General features: G+C 44.4%; 1 protein-coding gene across 1 annotated transcript in view; it reads left to right on the top strand.

The window, feature by feature from the left end:
* Nucleotides 1–2,851: 2,851 nt before the first annotated feature.
* mrs2 (magnesium transporter MRS2) overlaps nt 2,852–21,790 on the top strand; it is a 30,185-nt gene continuing 11,246 nt past the window's right edge. The window contains 7 exon segments of the mRNA XM_038796953.1: nt 2,852–3,375; nt 8,500–8,573; nt 8,652–8,688; nt 9,640–9,752; nt 14,088–14,261; nt 16,852–16,982; nt 20,484–20,600. Of these exon segments, the coding sequence (XP_038652881.1) occupies nt 3,156–3,375; nt 8,500–8,573; nt 8,652–8,688; nt 9,640–9,752; nt 14,088–14,261; nt 16,852–16,982; nt 20,484–20,600 (866 nt within the window). The 5' untranslated portion in view covers nt 2,852–3,155.

Raw genomic sequence — 21,790 nt, 5'->3', positions numbered from 1 at the left:
ACACACAGGATGACCAGTAAGCACACAGCACAGAGCAGCCAATTAGCAGACAGGACACGACCACTATAAAGTCAGAGGGCACCAGTTTTCCCACGCTCTCAGGACCCAGCCTCTGGGTCAGAACTCGTGAGCTAGCCAGTGAAAACACCATGTGGTAGCTAGTCAGTCTGGTCAGGCGAGCATCAGGTCTCCAGTCAAGTCAGCATAGTGTCAACCCACAGTTGAACATGTATAATAGTTTAGATGTTAAATAAAATCGTGTTGGATCTCATCAAGTGTTGGAAGTCTGTCTCTCACTATACTGCATCAAGTGCAGTCCACATCGACCCAGCCTGCCCAACACATCAGCTTTATTTATTTTTTTAATTTAGAGCACCCAATTATTTTATTTGTTTCCAATTAAGGGGCAATTTAACGTGGTCAATCCACCTAACCTGCACACCTTTCGGCTGTGGGGGTGAAACCCACACAGGCATGGGGAGAATGTGTTTGTAACATAGGTTACAAAGTACATGTTAATCGACGATGGTTTCATTAATCCGCAATGTCCCTTTACGCAGACAAGATAATTGTGGTAACACACACTCCATCTGAACCCAAGTGAATGTCTGTGGGTTTCTCCTCAAAATTCCCCCAGCTATTGTCACAACGAGAGTTTCCAAATTCCACTCACAAAAACACACTTTAAAATCTTCTCACATAATTATACTTTCCCTTATCAGTTTGCATTCCAAAATCCAGATCAAGTTTTACAAACCACTCTTTTAATCCAAACTTCCATTCCACTTTTAACACTGAATCCAGTCCAGGATTTCGCACCATCTCTTTTAGGTTTTCTTTGTCTTGACTGCTGTGCGAACTGCTCACAATTACTTAAACTCTAGATTCCCAGACTGTATTAAAATGGTAGCAGACATTTGTTTTACCTTTGAAGGGTTTTGTCCCATTTTAAATCTGGTTACTGCAATTGTCTCTTTAACTCAGAACACTTGGTTTACGCTTCCTTGAATTCTTCTGAACAATACCTTGGTCTCTGTTCACTTAACTCCAGATTTCTTGGACACTTTTCTTTATTTCTCTAGTTTCCTTAACCATCAGCTCTTCAGATCTCTGCACTTATTTCATTAACTGTTGCAACGTGGTATGTCTTTTCTTCTAGCAAAGCTGAGGGTGATGTTCCCTTCTAAACCAACTGTTTCTAGAACAGCTGTGAGAGCTACCTTCTCTCTCACTACATATCGCCAAATGCACTCAAATTAACTAGACTTAGCTTACAAGGCCCCAGTTGTTCAGCAATGATTTATCTTTCTCTAGGCTTTTATTTACTCTTCATGCTGCAACCCTCCACAAGTACAATAGAATCACAGTTGGAAATTAATCAACACCCACACATACAAACATCTTTGTCCAGCATTGATCTAACTATAGGTTTTACCCTTCCAGGCACAGAAACATTAAATTAAAGCCACTTGGGGCAGCATGGGGTGCAGTGGTTAGCACTGGGACTGTGCGCTGAGGACCCGGGTTCGAATCCCGGCCCTGGGTCACTGTCCAAATGGAGTTTGCACAATCTCCCCATGTCTGCGTGGGTTTCACCCCCACAGCCCAAAGATGTGCAGGTTTGGTGGATTGGCCATGTTAAATTGGCCCTTAATTGGAAACAAATAAAATAATTGGGTACCCTAAATTTAAAAAAAAATTAAAGCCACTTAAAATTATACCGTATTTCTAATGATTATCAATACAAATATAAGTCCCTTAGAATGACCCTTGTTTGCCTCACACTAAGTCCTTTTACCCCTTCACCATCAGACCAGGCTACTTTCAGTCGCTACGTTTAAGGTTCAGAGGGGTCAGGGAATGCACCAAAGATTGGAAGGAGAGTTTCGGCATGGTGAAATAGAAATTTCCTGAATACCGAAAGTCACATGATCTCTGTATACTGTGCTGTGATGGAAAGGATATCCCACACATCTCCTTCTGCCACGTGCCTTTGCAAGACAGATCTGGAAAGTGATGCAGTGGTTTTAGTTAATGTTCTTTCCAAGCAGCTCTATAATGCAGGATGCAATAATCTATATGCTGTACACCAGGGATGCACACTGAGATAAACATCAACTACTGCTGCCGGATGATCAACTTGGTGAAAAGACCTTCAGTCATTCCATTAACCTCCAGTTCGTGGGCTAACTGGTTGTAGTGGAAAAGACCAGAATGGATTTCCCCAGGGGTCAGTATTGAGAGCTTTGCTCTTCCTATATACAGTATATATATATTGTTATGACACCCTGGGCGAGTGCGCAGTCAATTCCAGCCCCAGAGGCCCAACACACGTGAATTAACCAATAATTTGTATAAAAGGCAGCACCATCACCTGCAGGTTCCCCTCAAAGTCTCTCACCTTACTGACTTAGAAATATATCGCTGTCCTTCAATGCCAAAGGGTCAAAACCCTGGGACTCCTTACCTACCAGCACCGAGGGTGTACCTACAACACATGGGTTGCCATGCTTCAAGAAGCCAGCTCACAGCTACCTTCTCAGGGGCAATGCGATGCGGTCAACAAATGCTGACAAATGTGAGCCCACATCCCATGAAAGAACAAAATAATGCAACAGCCACCAAAACCTCAGAACTGCACTTTTTTTTTGCTGAAGATACATTTGTATTTATTCGGTGTGTCTTTGCTGAAACCAAAATGCAACAGCTGGTGAAACCTGACAGTTCAGTCAATGCTCAGAGGACCAGACCCCGGCAGCCGCACCGTCCGGCAGCCCAGACGGCACTACGCATGCGGGTACGTGCCTCTCCGCTCCAACGCGCTTGCGCACATTGTTACGTGTGAGATTTCCGTGCAACGGAGTTGCTATTCTGTTGCTAAAGGATACGTTCTATTTTAGAATCCTGCCCGGATGGTTCTAAAGCTCGCGCGCTCCTTGTTGCCTTGCAAAGCCTTCTGACAGCCGGTCTTTATTCGTATGCATAGAAGTTACTTTAAGAGCTCAGTTAGTTTAGTTGTTTGACTCCGCTGCTGCTGATGTTTTCTTCCGGGAGATAATTATCCAGATATCTGCCCTGGGCTGTCGAAGAGGTCGTTTATTTTATTGGGTCTCAGTGCCTTGGCTTTGAGGGATCCTCAAACAAGAATTGGGTGAATGGAGATCTGCGGGCTAACCGGGTCTTTGCTGCGATCTCTAAAAGAGCAAGTCAGATTCGCTCTTAAAGCCAGCCCTCATAAACTATTATGTTTAAAATACAGCTCCATGTGTAAGATTGCAAAGCACTGTGCACATGGGAGAAGTACTTCTGCACTTCATACGTGTGGGGTGGAACTCCAGGCCCAACAAATCCTTCAGCTCAGATCAAGCAGACAGTGTGAGTATGTATTTCAGATACACACATTTAATAGAGCACTGCTCGCAAGCTGTATTTTTGCACTATAATTTCCCATGGTACTAAATACAGGAAAATGAAATGATGTTTGACTAGATACCATAATAATTGGTTGTTCCTTGAAACAAGCATCAAAGACAGTTGCCACAAAGCATGAACAGTAAGAAGTCATACAACACCAGGTTAAAGTGCAACAGGTTTGTTTCAAACACGAGCTTTCGGAGCACAGCTCCTTCCTCAGGTGAATAGAGAGGTATGTTCCAGAAACATCTATATAGATAAAGTCAGAGATGCAGGACAATGCTTGGAATGTGAGCATTTGCAGATAATCAAATCATTACAGATCCAGAGAGAGGGATAATCACAGGTTAAAGAGGTGTGAATTGTCTCAAGGCACATGAGACGCATGAGTGTGGCCTCAACAGGGATCTTGGATTCATGTCGCATTACATCCACCCCCCACCATCAGGCCTGGACTTGCAAAATCCTACCAACTGTTCGGGCTTGAGACAATTTACACCTCTTCAACCTGTGATTATCCCTCTCCCTGCATCTGTAATGATTTGATTACCTGCAAATGTCTGCATTCCAAGCATTGTCCAGCATCTCTGACTTTGTCTCTATAAATGTTTCTGGAACATACCTCACCATTCACCTGAGGGAGGAGCCGCACTCCGAAAGCTCGTGTTTGAATCAAACCTGTTGCACTTTAACCTGGTGTTGTAAGACTTCTTACTGGGGCAGTAGGGTAGCATGGTGGTTAGCATAAATGCTTCACTGCTCCAGGGTCCCAGGTTCGATTCCCGGCTGGGTCACTGTCTGTGTGGAGTCTGCACGTCCTCCCCCTGTGTGCGTGGGTTTCCTCCGGGTGCTCCGGTTTCCTCCCACAGTCCAAAGATGTGCGGGTTAGGTGGATTGGCCATGCTAAATTGCCCGTAGTGTCCTAATAAAAAGTAAGGTTAAGGGGGGGGTTGTTGGGTTACGGGTATAGGGTGGATACGTGGGTTTGAGTAGGGTGATCATGGCTCGGCACAACATTGAGGGCCGAAGGGCCTGTTCTGTGCTGTACTGTTCTATGTTCTATGTACTGTACTCAAGGCAGAACAGTTGGTAGGATTTTGCAAGTCTAGGCCAGATGGTGGGGGGTGGATTTCTGGATCTGGATCTCTCTGGATCTGTAATGATTTGATTATCTGCAAATGCTCGCATTCCAAGCATTGTCCTGCATCTCTGACTTTGTCTATATAAATGTTTCTGGAACATACCTCTCCATTCACCTGAGGAAGGAGCTGTGTTCCGAAAGCTCGTGTTTGAAACAAACCTGTTGCACTTTAACCTGGTGTTGTAAGACTTCTTACTGTGCTCACCCCAGTCCAACGCCGGCATTTCCACAACAAAGCATGAAAAAAGGGGAGAGAGAAAGAGAGAGGGCTAGATTCTCCGATCCCCCATTTGTGTGTTTCTTGGTGGCACACCATTCGCTGGCGGTGGGATTCTCTACTCCGGCCGCTTGTCAATGGGATTTCCCATTGATGCCATGCCACGTCGCCATGAAACCCGCTAGCGGGGGTGCCCTGCTGGTGGGAACAGAGAATTCAGGCGGTCGGAGAATTCCAGCTAGAGTATGTAAGATATAGGGGTGAAGTTAATAAAAAGTTAAAGAGGTAGAAATGGAAGGGTAAAAGACTAAGGGAACTTCAGCATTAACAGGGACAGAAATAGAGGCCATTCATCAGTCTGAGGTCAATGGGGGATGACACACCTTCTTGAACTTTCTTCCTGCTCTCACATTTTACACCTTCAAAGCCATCTACACCTTATTGAAGTAAGGCTTGCCATTGTGTTGAGATCAAAGTCAATTTTATTCAAGTAGGCTTTCAGAGGATCTTTGAAACATTTTCACAGACCGCCCTTTGATCTTTGACCAGTTGGAAGTAGAGAGCAACTTCGGAAGGCAAGTATTTATCAGTCTAGTTACCACATCATAATGGTATTCCTGAGCTGTTTGTAGAAACATATAGAATCCTGAGGCTGCATGTGAATGCCAATAACATTCAGCCAAAATGGGAACTTGCACCAAATCCCACTCCTTGCAAAGTCAGTTGATCACATCTGCTATCTCGTAGCCAGGTGTCCCAGGACCATAATCTCAGAGATCCTGCACAGGATCCACTACACAATCTCCTCCTTTGGGAAGCTGTTCAGACAAGTGAGCCTTCATTAATCATCATCTGAGATGGACACAGGTCACAGTCTATGGCTGCCAAACCTGGGTGAAATATCAGCGTTACTTGAGAAAGTTTGACACATCCCATCAGCGCAGCCAATGGCAGATCCTACACGTCACCAGCTAGAGAGATCCCTGCACGAACATGAGGATCCTTCAGGAACCAAGCACCCTGGGCATTAGGCCGATATCATGTTTGCATGTTTTGGTGTGGCTGCTACATTGAAACCAAATGTGGTATACTGATAATCAACTGTAAACCTGACAAACCTGAAATACAATGGACACAGAATGAAGCCATTCAGCACAGTGTGAATAAACTGATTCTTTCAAAATGCAACACCATTCGGCCTCTGTTTTTCCCCTTCCAGCCTTGCAATGTTTTTTTCCATTTTCAAACTGATGCCCAATTTCCTCATGAATGTTACTCTTGAAGCCACTGTATCCATTCTTGGATTTTGGATTTTGGATTTGTTTATTGTCACGTGTACCGAGGTACAGTGAAAAGTATTTTTCTGCAAGCAGCTCAACAGATCATTCAGTACATGGGAAGAAAAGGGAATTAAACAGAAAGTTAAAAGTGGATCTGTTGGGGAGAGCTTGCAGAGAGTCGCCTCGCTCCGGCGCCATCCTCTTTCAGACAATGCCTTCCATTATGCATCATGCTCAAGGATATGCCACAGCCAATAGCAACAACTTGCTTGTCAGCATCCTTCAAGATACCTTCTGCAAGAAAGCCTCTTTAAACATAAGGAACCAAACGTCTATTTTGTAAACGTAAAACTGCATTTTTTTTAAAGAAAAGGAAATGGGAGTTATTGAAGAGCCGATGCTGACTTTATACAACAGTGATATTTGTGTAGAGCTTTCAAAAAAGTAAATGGGCCAGGTTGCTTCATGTAAAGAGTAGACCAAGTAGCATAGAAATTAGGAGAGGTTTGAAGAGGATGGCTTTGAATGCTGGTGGGGATGTGTGTTGGCTGAAGCAGCAGATTTAAAGAGGGAATTTGAGGGCGGTATCTGGATGACATACAGTGACAGTTCTGAGGTGAAACAGTAACTTGCATTTCATTATGTTACTATTAAAAATAAGAATGGCTGCATACAGGAACTGGAATAAACATTTAGCCCCCAATACCATTCGGTTAGATCATGACTGACCTGCAACTCCACTCCATTTGCCCATCTTTGTTCCATATTCCTAGATCCCCTTGCCAAAAAAAATCACTCCATTTTCAAAACTGCACTTGGCAGAATCCACAGCCTTTTGAGGCAGAGAATGTTGACAGTGTGTCCATTTCATTAACGAAATGTGACAGCGCCATGATCAGTACTGAGCAATTCTGAAGCCATCTCATTGATTGAGTTATTTTATCCTGTGTGCTATTCTCTACACAGGATTCGTGCACCATGTGAAGCATAGTGATTGTAATACAATGCAGGTCACATTGTGAATCATCTGACATGCTACTGCAAGATGGGTCGAAATATATAACTTGTATTCATATGCTTTCGTGACCTGAAGGTTTCGAACACTTCACAGCCAATGAAGCACTTAAAAAAAAAAAATAAGGCACGATTCTCTCAAAAGGGAACCAGGCCCCCCAGCGAACACATTTAGCTGCATGTTTCCCGGCGCTTGCAGTCCAGAGAAATACGTGGCTGTTCAGCACGACTCACGTTGAATAAGGGGCTGAACTAGGAATGTACAGCCAAGGCCGCACATAGCCCCGTTTTGTACAGTGAGGAGCTCCGCTAGCCGGAACTCCCCATTGTAGCAAGAAATCTCAGAGGCCCACAGAGCGATCCCTGACCTCCCTCCCCATACCGTACAGCTGGAAGGGGTGAGGTGTGGGGGGGGGGGGGGGGGGGGGGGGCTCAGATCCCTTGAAGATCCCCATGGGTGGTGTTCCATCAATTTGTGGGGACCAGTGTTGAATGGCGCTCGCCCAAGGTTTCTGAGGCGAAGGGATTGAATCCCAAAGCCTCAGGTACCTCAGGAATTTGCACATTAGAGTGAGACTTACTGTCTCTAATATGCAGATTGGCTAAAAAGCGATCCACGTCGCAACGTCTTGCAAGATCACGTTGAATCTCATGAGGCGTTGTGAGCCGGGTAGATCCCGAAGAGTGGGGTCTCCCGGCTTTCACTGGCCATGCTGCACTGCAGCGAGCTGCTTTTTGGAAGCAGCGTGGCCGTTGGATCGTGCACATAGTCACTTTCACAGCTCTAGGGACCCGTGTTCGATTCCTGGCTTGGGTCACTGCTGTGTGGAGTCTGCACGTTCTCCCCGTGTCTGCGTGGGTTTCTCCGGGTGCTCTGGTTTCTTCCCACATGTCCTGAAAGACATGCTTGTTAGGTGAATTGGACATTCTGAATTCTCCCTCTGTGTACCTAAACAGGCGCCATATCTCATCTGAAAGAAAATACACTTTTAATGTGGTGCTTGCACATTTTGTGCAAATGTGGCTACTAGGGGATTTTCACAGTAACTTCATTGCAGTGTTAAAGTAGGCCTACAACCTAGACTTATAACCTGACAGCCAATTTGCACGCTGTAAGCTCCCACAAACAGTAACCTGATTAAGTGAAAAGGTGAACTGTTTTTTGGTGAAGTTGAAAACCAATGTGGTTAGATGAGAAAGTCTAAACCTTAGTTCCAGTACTGAGCATCTTGAGGTCACACAGCATAGTCCAAGAATCTACCTTAATCCTTCACTTTAGTAAGACACCATGACTAATGGGCAGTTCTGTGCTAAGAACATGGTGTCATCAATAGCCTTACATGTGCTGTATAACTTTTTTATGCTATGGTAAAAATCCCACTGTTCACATGAAAAGCAAATCATTATTATTTCCACCTTTCATATTTCTTCAGCAATTGTTCGGCGATACCACAGCACAGACCCCTCACAAACTACCCTCGTCAGTGTGGTTCCAGTGTTTTCCGTAGTAAGTACAGCCTGTATATTTTAAATTTAATTTACGCAAAATGTGCAAGGACCACATTAAAAGTGTATTTTCTTTCAGATGAGGTATGACAAAGCTGGGAACGTAAGCTTCTTTGGTAAGTTTGTTTTCAGTAATTTTCTCTTTTCTGAATATCATTTTGCTGATCAGAAAGACCTTTTGCATCAAATTTTTCAATCGGTTTTAACGTCAATCCCATTGAAATGCCAGTCGATCATTGCACAGTCGAAGAATAACATTCTCCCAAATTGCCCATCTTGCCATGCTTTCAGTGGCCCACTGAAAGAAACATGCAGATAGTTCTTATTTATTTTCAATGCTTGCCATCAGTTTGGCCATGCAGTCTGGTCCCTTTCAATGGTAAATTCTGCATTTATACAGCATCTTTAATGTAGAATTGTCCCTTGGTATTCCACGGATGTATAATAGGACAAAAATGGGCAGTAAACCTGAAGAAGAAAATATTGGGGATGAGTGGGATGGGGTGGGAAAGCAAATCCTTGGTCAAGAGGTGGACGACCTGGAGGAGAGAGGGAAGGGATTTAGAGGGCACTCCAAAAAGAGCACATTTCTCCCACAGAAGCTGGTTGCTTCTTGCTGAGCATTCAGCTATGCTGTGAATACATTTAAAGTCTGTCGATCTTAATCTTCAGCAATGGCAGCGATCTGTCGTTCCACCCCTGTCGATGCTCTTTGCAAGCGAACCAAGCCATTTTAGTGATTGTTCTCTACTCCCATCTGATTCGACGTGCGTATTCTGGTGGCTTTACAGAGCTGAGCCAGTAGTCATCACTGAAAAAAGAGAGGCAATCAGGGACTAAACCCCTGAAAAGGCATTCCTGCCAAGGGAGTGAACATACAGCTGTTGTGTTAACTATCCTGGGTGTTCAGTTTGACGAGGAGTTTAGGTGGCAAAATGTATCTGGTTATGATCAAATTCAGCGGCAACACCTCTAGCAGAAGAGGAGAGAAATATAATTGTTTATCTTATAAGTTACCATATGTTACATAAACTGGTTCAATGGTTTCATCACTATTTTCATTATAGAACGAAAGAAGACTGAACTGTATCAGGAACTTGGTCTTCAAGCTCGCGATTTACGATTTCAACATTTAGCGAGCATTAGTACGAGGAATAATTGCATCATCCTCCGAATGGAGGTAAGAGTCAAGCTTTCAGGAGATTCAGTATCAAAAACCTCTGGTCACTTTCTTTTACTGCATTCTTGGGATAAGGAAGTTGCAAACATGGCTGGCATTTATTTCCCATCCCTGGTTTTCTTTGATGCAAAACATTTTTACATTGTCGTTAGGAAGGGCGTTCCATGACTTTGGTACCCTGACAATGAAGGAATGGTGATGGATGTATAAGTGAAACTTTGAGGTAATGGCGTTGCCATTCGCTTTGTTCTTCTATGAGGTGGAGGTCAAAGGTTTCAGAAGTTCAGTTGTTACATCTAACATGATATCAGCTGCATCCATGAGCTCCAATCAGATTGCTGCCACTAATTATGAGTGTTGCCGTGACATTCCGTGTATCATATTTGTCAAAACAGAAATTGTGTTTTGCAGTAAAATCGAACAAGAGATTCACGATGCGTACAAATCGCTTGCTTTTGCAATTTTCTTTACTGTAAATTATAAAATAATAAAATGGCGCTCGGTCACTTTATGAAAAAGTGTTCCCGTTTATTTTGCAATACATACCTCATTGGTTGCCAGGTTGCCAAACTTGATGGTTTCTGGAAGACCCACGTTCTGAACAGGCACTTGAAAGCATCACCATGTTGCTCCAGACAGGTGGCAGCACACATTGGGGTGTATTCATTTTTTTTAAAAAAAGGAAAAACCTCAATTTCAACATGGCCTTATTACTTCCTCAGGGCATCGCAGTTTGCTCCACAGCCAATTAATTGCTTTGATCATGAGGGAAAAATATGGCAGCCAGTTTGCATAGTTCCCACAACAAACGAATGAGATGATCTGTTTTGGGGGTAGTTATTGAGTGAGAAGTGTTGACCAGGACAGTTGTAGTGCAGCGGAGGAAATATAGGAGAGCGAAGGGAGCATCGGTCTGGGCCCCGATCTACAACAACCATCGGTTTGTGTCGGGAAGGCTGGATGGAGGATTTCGGAGATGGCAAAGAGTAGGAACTGAGAGGATGGGAGATCTATTTATAGGTGGAGCTTCCCTAGCTTAATGGCTTTGGAGGAGAAATTTGAACTGTACTTTCTTCACTTGCAGGAATTTACCTGCCCACACGAAGCCCAAAATCACCCTATTCACTTGTTTTAAAAAGGCCCTCATGATAAAGATGGGGAGACACTGAAAGACAAATAGAAATTTGGGGAGGACTGTCATTTTCACACTCTGTACCCTCCCTGCCAGTGACAGCGGGAGCATGTCCCATCTCCTAAAGTCCTCCTTCATTTGTTCTACCAGCCGGGACAGGTTTAACCTGTACAATGTCTCCCATTCCCGAGCCACCTGGATTCCCAGATAGTGAAAGCTCTTTCCTACCATTCTAAGCGGCAGCTCTCCCAGTCTCTTCTCCTGCCCTCTTGCCTGGATCGCAAACATGTCGCTTTTCCCCATGTTCAATTTTATAGAATCATAGAATTTACAGTGCAGAAGGAGACCATTCGGCCCATCGAGTCTGCACCGGCTCTTTGAAAGAGCACCCTACCCAAGCCCACACCTCCACCCTATCCCCATAACCTAGTAACCCCACCCAACACTAAGGGCAATTTTGGACACTAAGGGGCAATTTAACATGGCCAATCCACCTAACGTGCACATCTTTAGACTGTGGGAGGAAACCGGAGCACCCGGAGGAAACCCACGCGCACACGGGGAGAATGTGCAGACTCCAATTTATACCCCAAAAACCAGCCAAATTGCCCTAAAATGCGCATAATTTCCCCCATCCCCTCTAACGGGTCCGAAATGTACAGGAGCAGGTAATCCGTGTAAAGCGAGACCCGGTGTTCCACCACCGCTCCCCCGAACCAGCCCTTTCCAGTTCCTGGAAGCTGTTAACGCCATAGCCAATGGCTCTATGGCCAGAGCAAACAGCAGCGGGGAGAGGGAACACCCTTGCCTTGTCCCTCGGTGCAGTTAAAAATAGCTCGACATCAACCGATTTGTGCGCACACTTGCTACTGGCACCTGATACAGCAACCGCACCCAATCAATGAAGCCCTGTCCAAACCCGAACCTTCCTAACACCTCCCACAAATAATTCCACTCCACCCGATCAAAGGCCTTCTCCGCAGAATTTAACTTACTAATTTAACTTACAGAACTGAGCAACAGCCCAAGAATCAATATAAAAAAACATTTCACATACAGTGTAAAAGCAAGAGTAACTTAAACAAACGCGATACAGCATTACCCATCTCGAAAGTTCAGAAATCTCAATCACTTGCCAGCCCTTCACTTTTAACAAAGTCCAACGCCTCCGCTGGCGTCTCAAAATAAAGTTGCTGCTCTTCGTAGGTGACCCATAAACGAGCTGGGTAAAGGAGCCCAAACTTCACTTTCTTCTTGAAAAGGGACGATTTTATTCGGTTGAATCCCGCTCTTCTCTTGGCCAGATCCGCACCCAGGTCCAGATCGATGTGCAGCATGCTGTTCTCCCACTTGCAGCTCCGTTGAATCCCGCTCTTCTCTTGGCCAGATCCGCACCCAGGTCCAGATCGATGTGCAGCACGCTGTTCTCCCACTTGCAGCTCCGTTGAATCCCGCTCTTCTCTTGGCCAGATCCGCACCCAGGTCCAGATCGATGTGCAGCATGCTGTTCTCCCACTTGCAGCTCCGTTGAATCCCGCTCTTCTCTTGGCCAGATCCGCACCCAGGTCCTGGTAGATGTGCAGCATGCTGTTCTCCCACTTGCAGCTCCGTATCTGTTTGGCCCACCGCAAAATCTGTTCCTTATCCAGGAACCGGTGCATTCGCACCACCATCGCCCTCGGCGGCTCATTCACACGTGGCCTCCTCGCAAGCGTTCTGTGCGCTCTATCCACTTCTACAGGTTGCGTAAGTGCCCCATCACCCATAAACGTCTTGAGCATATTCGCTACATATGCCCTTGTATCTGTTCCCTCGCAGCCCTCAGGGAGGGTGACAATCCTCACGTTCTGTCAACAGGACCTGTTCTCCAGGTCCTCCACCTTCTCCTGCATCCTTTCCTGCTGATCCCTCACCAGTCGCACCTGTAACTCCAGCGCAGTTAAGTTTTCCTTGTGCTTGACCATCTTCTCCTCAATCCTTTGGATCGCCGACCTTGGCCTTCTATCCCCTGCTCCACCCATTTGATCGATGCCTTGATTGGGTCTCGACCTTCCACCTTTTGCTTGCTGAAACCCTCCTGAATAAATTTCACCAGCTGCCCCATTGGCCACTGGGCCACTGAGCCAGTACCCTGCACCCCCGCCATATTTTCCTGTGCTGTGGGTTTTACATGTGCCTTCACTACTCGGTTTTTCCTTCTTATACCACCACTTCTGGTCCATGTCTCCATATACTGGTGTGGGATTCCTCCTCACTGTCCCATCCACTCCCGATTTTTCAAATAAAATTCGAAAAAAGGCGGGGGATAAAAGGTCCGTCACGAGCGGGAACTACCAAATACACGACCTCCTACTCCATGGCCGCCACCGGAACTACCCCCACAGTCCAAAGATGAACAGGTTAGGTGGATTGACCATAATCAGTGTTACAGGGATTGGGATGGGGAGTGGGCCTAGGTAGAGTGCTCTTTCGGAGGGTCGGTGTAGACCCGATGGGCCAAATGTCTTTCTTCTACACTGTATGGATTCTAGGTTAATAGTTCACACTGAGATAGCTCTGGAACATCATTGAAAAGGAAAGTTTTGGAAAGATCTGCATTTATGTAAGTGCCTTTACGACCCCAGAGCATCCCAATGCAGTTTTTCAGCCATTTAGCAGTTTTGCAATTATTGTAGGAAATGCTGCAGTCAATATATGTCCAGCAAAGTCACACAGCCAGTAATGTGATCATGACTGTGCTGTTGATTGATGTATAAATATTGGCCTGGATACTGTGGAGAACTCCTCTTATCTTTGAAAAGTTCCAAGGGATCTTTTACCTCCACCTGAGTGGACAGTTGGAGAGTTAGTTTAATGTCTCATCCAGAGCTGGAATAAATTCTGTAATGGTATTTTACACACTGCCCGGAGATAGTGCTTCAGCTAACTTGCAGCTCCGCAGTGCATCTCTTGCACAGATCCATCAAGTATCCTGAATAAACTTTAGAATTTGGAGCTTTATGGTTACCTTCATCTATATACATAGCCAGTATTATCCTTGCTGGTAATCCCACAAGAGGAGTTGCCATTTGGTAGTATGTGGAGTATTGCTGAAATGGCCCATCACATGTAAAGTATACTGATGAGTACAAGATGAAAAGCTTCGACAGGTCTCTCTTTTCAGCAAAGGAGTTCTGTGTTTTGTTTTCCTCTCTCTTTGACAGATTATAAAGGCTGTAATTACTCAGGAATATCTTCTTATCCTGGATTATCGGCAATTAAACCTGGAGCAGTGGCTTTTGAAGTACCTGACATTGCAATTAGCTGGAGATGGTCAATTGGTCACGTACTCTTTGCCTTTTGAATTTCGAGCCATAGAGGCAATACTTCAGCACAGGGTTCGTAAAATTAAAATTATTTATACTGCAAAATTTTTTTTTTTAATTTAGAGTACCTAATTATTTTTTTCCAATTAAGGGGCAATTTAGCGTGGCCAATCCATGTACCCTACACATCTTTGGGTTGTGAGGGCGAAACCCACGCAAACACGGGGAGAATGTGCAAACTCCACACTGAACAGTGACCCAGAGCCGGGATCGAACCTGGGACCTCGGCGCAGTGAGACAGCAATGCTAACCACTGCACCTCTGTTCTACCCTTTATACTGCAAAAATAAACAGATTAATGCTGTCGGTTTTGTTAGGGAAATTAGTGTCCCAAAATCTGAAAAGCCATGTAGATGGGTGAATAAAAATGTTTAGAAAGCAGGTTTTTAACTTAAAGTATTTGCCTTGATGCAAAGCCAGTACATTTGATTAACCACATGACTACATTTGCTTGAATGAGTAATTTGGCTCCCTCAGCTCTGCAATAAAGTTTTGTGGTTGATGGGTGAACTATGTTTAATCATGGTAATGTATCGACAACTAAAGTTGCAGATCCAATTTCACCCTGTAGGTAAGTAGTGAAATTTTGAATGATTGTTTTCCGCGATTAAGTAATTGATGATTAGATAATACTAGGAATCCTGCAGCGAGTAACTCACCTCCTGACTCCCCAAAACCTGTCCACCATCTAAAAGGGACAAGCCAGGAGTGTAATGGAATACTCTTCACTTGCCTGGGAGAATGCAGCTCCAACAACACTCAATAGGCTTGACACCATCCAGGACAAAGCAGCCCACTTGATTGGCACCCCTTCCACAAACATTTACTCCCTCCACCACTGACGCACAGTAGCAGCAGTGTGTACCATCTACAACAGTGTTCTTCAAAGTCGGGGGCGCGACCCGCGGGTGGGTGTCAGGAGGGTCGCGGAGCTGTTGTCCGCGGTACTCCCGATCGCGCAAATCCCCGGGCTTTCAATAACGGCGGCTGCAGGCGGCCGTGAACATGTAAAAAAAAAGTGGCCGCATTGCGCATGTGCGCCGATAATCGGGCACGCATGCGCAGTGCGGCCACTATTTTTTTAAATGGGTGCAGCTTTTTGTTTTACAAGTTCTGTAGTGGTTTTTATTCATTTATTTTATTAATTTTTTTTTTACAAGTTCGGGGGGGGGGTTTATTCATTTTTTTCATTTATTTTATTCATTTTATTTTTATTTACAATTTTGGGGGGGTTTTATTCATTTTTTTCATTTATTTTTTATTTTTTTTACAAGGTCGGAGGGGGGATTATTAGATAAAATTTTACAGGAAAAAATTCAGAACTTTGGACAGATGGAGGCTCCATACTTTCCGACACCAGAAGGCTTCACCTTCATCCAACAGGTTTCATTGGAGGAGTGTGTAGGAGGGCCAAAGGGACCCAAAACCATTTCCTCCATTTTTGTCAGCAGCAAACAAGGTAAGAGAAAATGGTGGGTCGCGCAGGTCGGCCGGCGTGGGTCGCGAAGGTCGGCCGGCGTGGGTCGCGAATGTCGGTCGGCATGGGTCGCGAAGGTCAGCCGGTTGGTAAAAATGGGTCCCCAGAAAAAAGTTTGAAGAACACTGATCTACAAGGTGCACTACAGGAACTCACCAAGGCTCTTTTGGCTGCACTTTCCAAACCCACGACCACTACTGGAAGGATAAGGGCAGCAGATACATGGGAACACCACCACATGGAAGTTCCCTCCAAGGCACTCATCATTCTAACTTGGGAATATATCACCGTTACTTCACTATTGCTGGGTCTGGAATTCTGGAATTCCCACTCCAACAGCATTGTGTGTGTATCTACACCGACTGCAGTGGTTCAAGAAGGCAGCTCACCACCACCTTCTTAAGGGCAATTAGGGATGGGCAAGAAATGCTGGCCTTGTCAGCGACACCCTCATCCCGTAAAAACAAACTTAAAAACTATATAAACATAGGTGATTTCCTATTGCACTTCATTATCGCACTTTTTGTGTCAAACTATAAGCTTTGATGCACCAGGCAAATCCGTGGGAGGTTTGCTCTTGGAGTTATGAAAACTGTGCAGCTCGTCTGGTTATTTTCCACACATTGTTTAATGCAATCTCTGTCACTCTTGAAAATTTGTCCCACCTCACATCAAATTACTTCCACTTGATTATCTGATTTGTGAATCTGTGCAATTTGCTACACAAGAGTGCGGTGGATGCTGGGACATTGAGTAAATTTAAGGATGAGTTAGACAGATTTTTAATTGGTAATGGGTTGAAAGGTTAGAGTTAAGGCCAGGATGAGATCAACCATGACTCAATGGGCCAAATGGCTAATTCTGCTCTTCTATCTCATGAATATATGACACTGGAAATCCTGATTCCAGTTGAGATGGTCGTACTGGAGAGAACTGTATTTCATTATTCTGTAGTCTACTTCAGTGTCTTCTGCTGCAACTCAACCTTAACTCCTATTACTTATTTGAGGCCTATGTATTCTAAAAATGATTTTGAGTGTTGTTTCAAATCTACATTCAGCACAAATTTAACAAAAAGACTTTGTCCATTTTTCTTAAAGATAGCTTCTTTTATATTGTCTCCAGATCAGCTTTCTGCAATCAAGACTAAATGAGTTACAGCCTCAGGTACTCAAGATGTTAGAAGCCCTGGTGGACCCCAAACAGTTGTCAATTGATCGAAGCAAGCTACATGTTTTACTTCAAGCCAGTAAAAAGTAAGATTCAACCAGTATCAAACTAAACACTTAACTAATGCATTACAATTTGGGTTTTCTCCGAATACTTTCTTTAGTTTCACAATTACAGGGCCATTTTCATTGGTGTACCTGTATTTCCTATGACCAAAAGCTTATAAATGTAATCAGCATTTTAAAGGATTAATAATTTATTCTCTACTGAATTATTCTGCGCTGAAAGGTATACTGGGCACCAGCCATATTCTTCATATCATCTGAAAAACAAAACCCTCGTTACACTGTTGACTTCCAGCTCCAACTCACCAGCCCCGTCTCTCTCAACACCCCGATTGCCTTTGAGTTGTTGCACTGCTTATTCAACATCTAGGATTGAATGAACAGAAAATCCAAAACTATTGTCTTCGGTCCCTCCCACAACCTCCAGACCCGAGCTATCTACTCCATCCCTCTCCCTGGTAACTCTCCTGAGGGTGAAACAGGCCATTTGCAGCCTTTATGTAGCAGTAGATCCTGAGATCAGCTTCCACCCTGTCACCAAGATTGGCAATTTCTACCTCCTTGATTTTGCCCATCTCTAACCTGCCTCAACTCATTGCTTGCTGATGCCCTCATCTGTCCTTTTCTTGACACTTCCAATGCTTCCCTGACTTGCCTCCCATCTTCCACTCTACAACTCTGGTACCATGTCCTAGCTTGTATCAGGTCTCGTTTATACATCACTGCTGTGCTGGCTCACCCACCTCCCAATCTGGTAAATTTGATTTTTAAATTCTCAACATTGTTTTCAAACTCCTCCTTTGCCTCACCTCTCCCTGTACAACACTTCAAGACCTCTGAGGTTCTCCAATTCTGGTCTCTTGCACATTCACGATATTAATCACTTCACTATTTGTGATCATGCCTTCAACTGCCTGGGCCCTCTCTACCTCTCACTTTTCCACCAAGACACACCTCAAAACCTACCTCTTTGACCCGGCTTTTGGCTATCTGTTCTAATACTTCCATATTTGATTCAGTGATAAAATTTGTTTGAAACCGCTCCTGTGAGGAACCATCTTGGCATGCTCAGCTACATAAATGTTTCAAAGCATTTTCTGAGTCCAAGAAATCATGGTTTAGGCTTTGGAGACCTTTTTACATGCATCCAAGATTCAGTCATATGGCAATTTATGTATCTGGAGATCCCCTTCTTGGCTGCGATGGAGAAATACAGTCGACCAAATGAATGAATAGGTGGCTAAGAATATTTAAATATCTCGAATTGAAAGGCCCTTCAATCAAATAAGATTAGAGACACAATCCCACACCTTAAGCATGGCATCATTGGATTACCAAGAGCACCTTGAACAAGCCTAGCAAACCCAACTAATCATAGTGAGGCATAATTCAAGCAGTTTTACCAACTGCTCTCTGAGTGGCTTGCAGATCTGTGGTCTGTCAAACCAGGTCACCGTGTCGAAACATCAACTCTGGTCTCTCTCTTTTTCTCTCAGAGGCAAATGCTGCCTAAACTGTTGAATTTTCTCAGCATTTTTCTTTTCTTTTGGCTTTCCAGTGTCCGCCGTTATTTTGCTTTTGTTTCAGTGTTTATTCTCTGATGGCTCCTGAGCAAGTTTACATTGTCAGTAAACCATAATTAAAATTACCATTGACCAGCATAGGATTTGTAATTTGGTTACCAAAGTTCAAAATAATAATCTTTTTATTGTCAGAAGTAGGCTTACATTAACACTGCAATGAAGTTACTATGAAAAGCCCCTAGTCGCCACATTCCGGCGCATGTTCGGGTACACAGAGGGAGAATTCAGAATTTTCAGCTGGTACAGGAATTGAACCCACGCTGCTGGCCTTGTTCTGCATCACAATCCAGTTGTCTAGCCCACTGAGCTAAACCAGTCCTACTGGAGGTTTCAAGTAGAAAATCTAGCTGCATATTTCAGACGACAAAAATTGGCCACGTAATTAATAATGATTATTATTGATGGACTGCACTGGTAGATGGAACAGAGGCATCTGGAGTTCAATCCGGAGAAATATGAGCTATTTTATTTGAGAAATGTGAACAAGACAAGAGAACACACAATAAATGGTAGGTTACTTTGACACGTAGAGGGACATTGAGAGCAATGTGGAGGGGCATTGGGAGCGTAACTCCACAAACCCCTGATTGTGGCTGGACAGGTAAATAAGATAGTCAAGAAGGCATATTGGATATTTGCCTTTATTAGCCAAAGTAAAAAAATAATTTCAGGGCAGCACAGTGGATAGCACTGCTGCCTCATCAAGCCAGGGGGCCGGGTTCAATTACGACCTTGGGTGACTGTGTGGAATTTGCACGTTCTCCCCGTGTCTGGGTGAGTTTCCTCCGTGTGCTCCGGTTTCCTTCCACAGTCCAAAGATGTGCAGGTTATGTGGATTGGCCATGATAAATTGCCCTTTAGTGTCCAGGAATGTGCAGGTTAGGCACGGTTATGGGGATACAGTGGGGGAGTGGGCCTAAGTATGGTGCTCTTTCAGAGGGTCGGTGCAGACTCAATGGGTTGAATGATCTCCTTCTGCACTGTGGGGATTCTATGGATATCAGGGAAATTATTTTCCATGCAGAGGGTGGTGGGGATCTGGAATTCACTGCCTGGAAAGGTAGTAAAGGCAAAAACCCTCACAACATATAAAAGGTACTTGGATTGTCCATGAACTGTCAACCTACAGGACTATAGACCAAGAACTGGAAAGGAGGATTAGACTGTCCAGCCCCTTTCAGCTGGCGGGGCCAAATTATGATTTTTATAATTCTACCCTGAGGAACTTGTCCAGCAACGTCCCGGGGCTGAGATGATTTGCCTTCAACAACCGCAACTATCTCCCGTTGTGCCAATTATGACTCCAATCAGTGGAAGGTTTTCTCCTTGATTTCCTATGACTTAAATTTGACCTAGGTTTCCTGATGCCATGTTCCGTTAACTGCTGCCTTGATGTCGAGGGCAGTCGCTCTCACCTCATCTCTTGAATTTGGCTCTTTTTGCCCGTGTTTAGGCCAACGTTTTATTGCGGTCTGGAGCCGAATGGCCCTGGTGGAACATTTGGAGTGGTTGGAATTATTTTGTTGTAATTGTGGAATATTCCAATCCAGGTAACTTCAGGGAGAAAATCAAAGGTGGGGCTTTGGATGTGGGATGGGGGAGGGCAGGAATTATCTTTACATCTTGAATATAGATTGCACAAATACTTTCCTTTCTATCTGTTAATTACTATGCTCGAAGAGTTGAATGGCCTGCTCCTATTTCTTTTGTTCTTGTACCTCCATGCAACCTGTTAAGTCACGCTGCAGTTGCTCTGCTACAGCAGGTCCAACTACAATACAGAATTATGTCCCTTCATGAATTCATCAATTCCTATGTCAACATTTATAATGGTTGTTTGCCAGGAGGTATGTGCAGAGTTGCACGTGTTGAATTATTATTTAGTGTGTAGCTTGTGTTGCGTTTATATCAGAATATTTCCATCTGCTTTATTTCATAGCCTATCTGAGTTGGAGACGGACATAAAGGTCTTCAAGGAGACACTACTGGCGATTCTAGATGAAGACAAACAGATCGAAGAGCTTTGTCTCACCAAATGGAGTGAGCAACATGTTTTGTATGTGTACAGCTTTACTTATTTTTACTTGTGTTAAAAAAGTCTCGAGCAGGTTCACTTTCGACTTCATTATAACACAGTTAAGATGGTGCAGCCAACAGTTATATCTTGTTATGTACTTAGCATTTCAATTCAGCTCAAAAAAAGTCAATTTATAGTTTGTTATTTTCAGGGTGTGGAATCTGCTGCTGAAGTTATATATTATAAATAGATAACTTTTTATTTTTTAATCAAGCCTGGAAATGTTTGTGTGTGTGTACAGGATGGATTCTGCTGTGTTTATCCTCAGTATTGAGTAGTTATCTGGCATTCATCATCTAGCTTCACACATGATGTGAGAGAAGATTGTGACCAGCTTATTGCACCTGATTAATAGTGCTGGTGGTCTTGAGCCATATGTTTGCTGTTCCATATTTCAGTTTAAATTTCCACGTGTTTTTCAAATTTGGATTTTGGAATGTGCGTGTCACTGGTTAGGCCAGCATTTATTGCCCACCCCTTATTGCCCTTCAGAAGGTGGTGGTGAGCTGACTCTTGAACCGCTGCTGGCCCTGAGGGATAGATACACCCCCGGTGCTATTAGAGAGTAAATTAAGGATTTTTCCCCAGCGACATTCCCCAGGGGCAGCACGGTAGCATGGTGGTTAGCATAAATGCTTCACAGCTCCAGGGTCCCAGGTTCGGTTCCCGGCTGGGTCACTGTCTGTGCGGAGTCTGCACGTCCTCCCCGTGTGTGCGTGGGTTTCCTCCGGGCGCTCCGGTTTCCTCCCACAGTCCAAAGATGTGCGGGTTAGGTGGATTGGCCATGCTAAATTGCCTGTGGTGTCCTTTAAAGTAAGGTTAAGGGGGGGGGGTTGTTGGGTTACGGGTATAGGGTGGATACGGGGTTTGAGTAGGGTGATCATTGCTCGGCACAACATCGAGGGCCGAAGGGCCTGTTCTGTGCTGTACAGTTCTATGTTCTATGACAGCGAAGGAATGGTATTTCTAAGTCAGAGTGTTGAGTGACTTGGAGTGGAGACTCCAGGTGGTGGCGTTTCCAGGTATCTGCTGCCCTTGTCCCTCTAGATGGTATTGGTCGTGGATTTGGAAGGTGCTGCCTAAGGAATCTTGCTGAGTTCCTGCAGTGCATCTTGTAGATGGTACACACGGCTGTCACTGTCCGTCAGTGGTGGAGGGAGTGAATGTTT

Source organism: Scyliorhinus canicula, chromosome 5 (assembly GCF_902713615.1).
Source record: "Scyliorhinus canicula chromosome 5, sScyCan1.1, whole genome shotgun sequence".
NCBI lineage: Eukaryota > Metazoa > Chordata > Chondrichthyes > Carcharhiniformes > Scyliorhinidae > Scyliorhinus > Scyliorhinus canicula.
The sequence above is the reverse complement of the archived record's forward strand: the minus strand, read 5'-3'. Positions and strand labels throughout refer to the sequence as shown.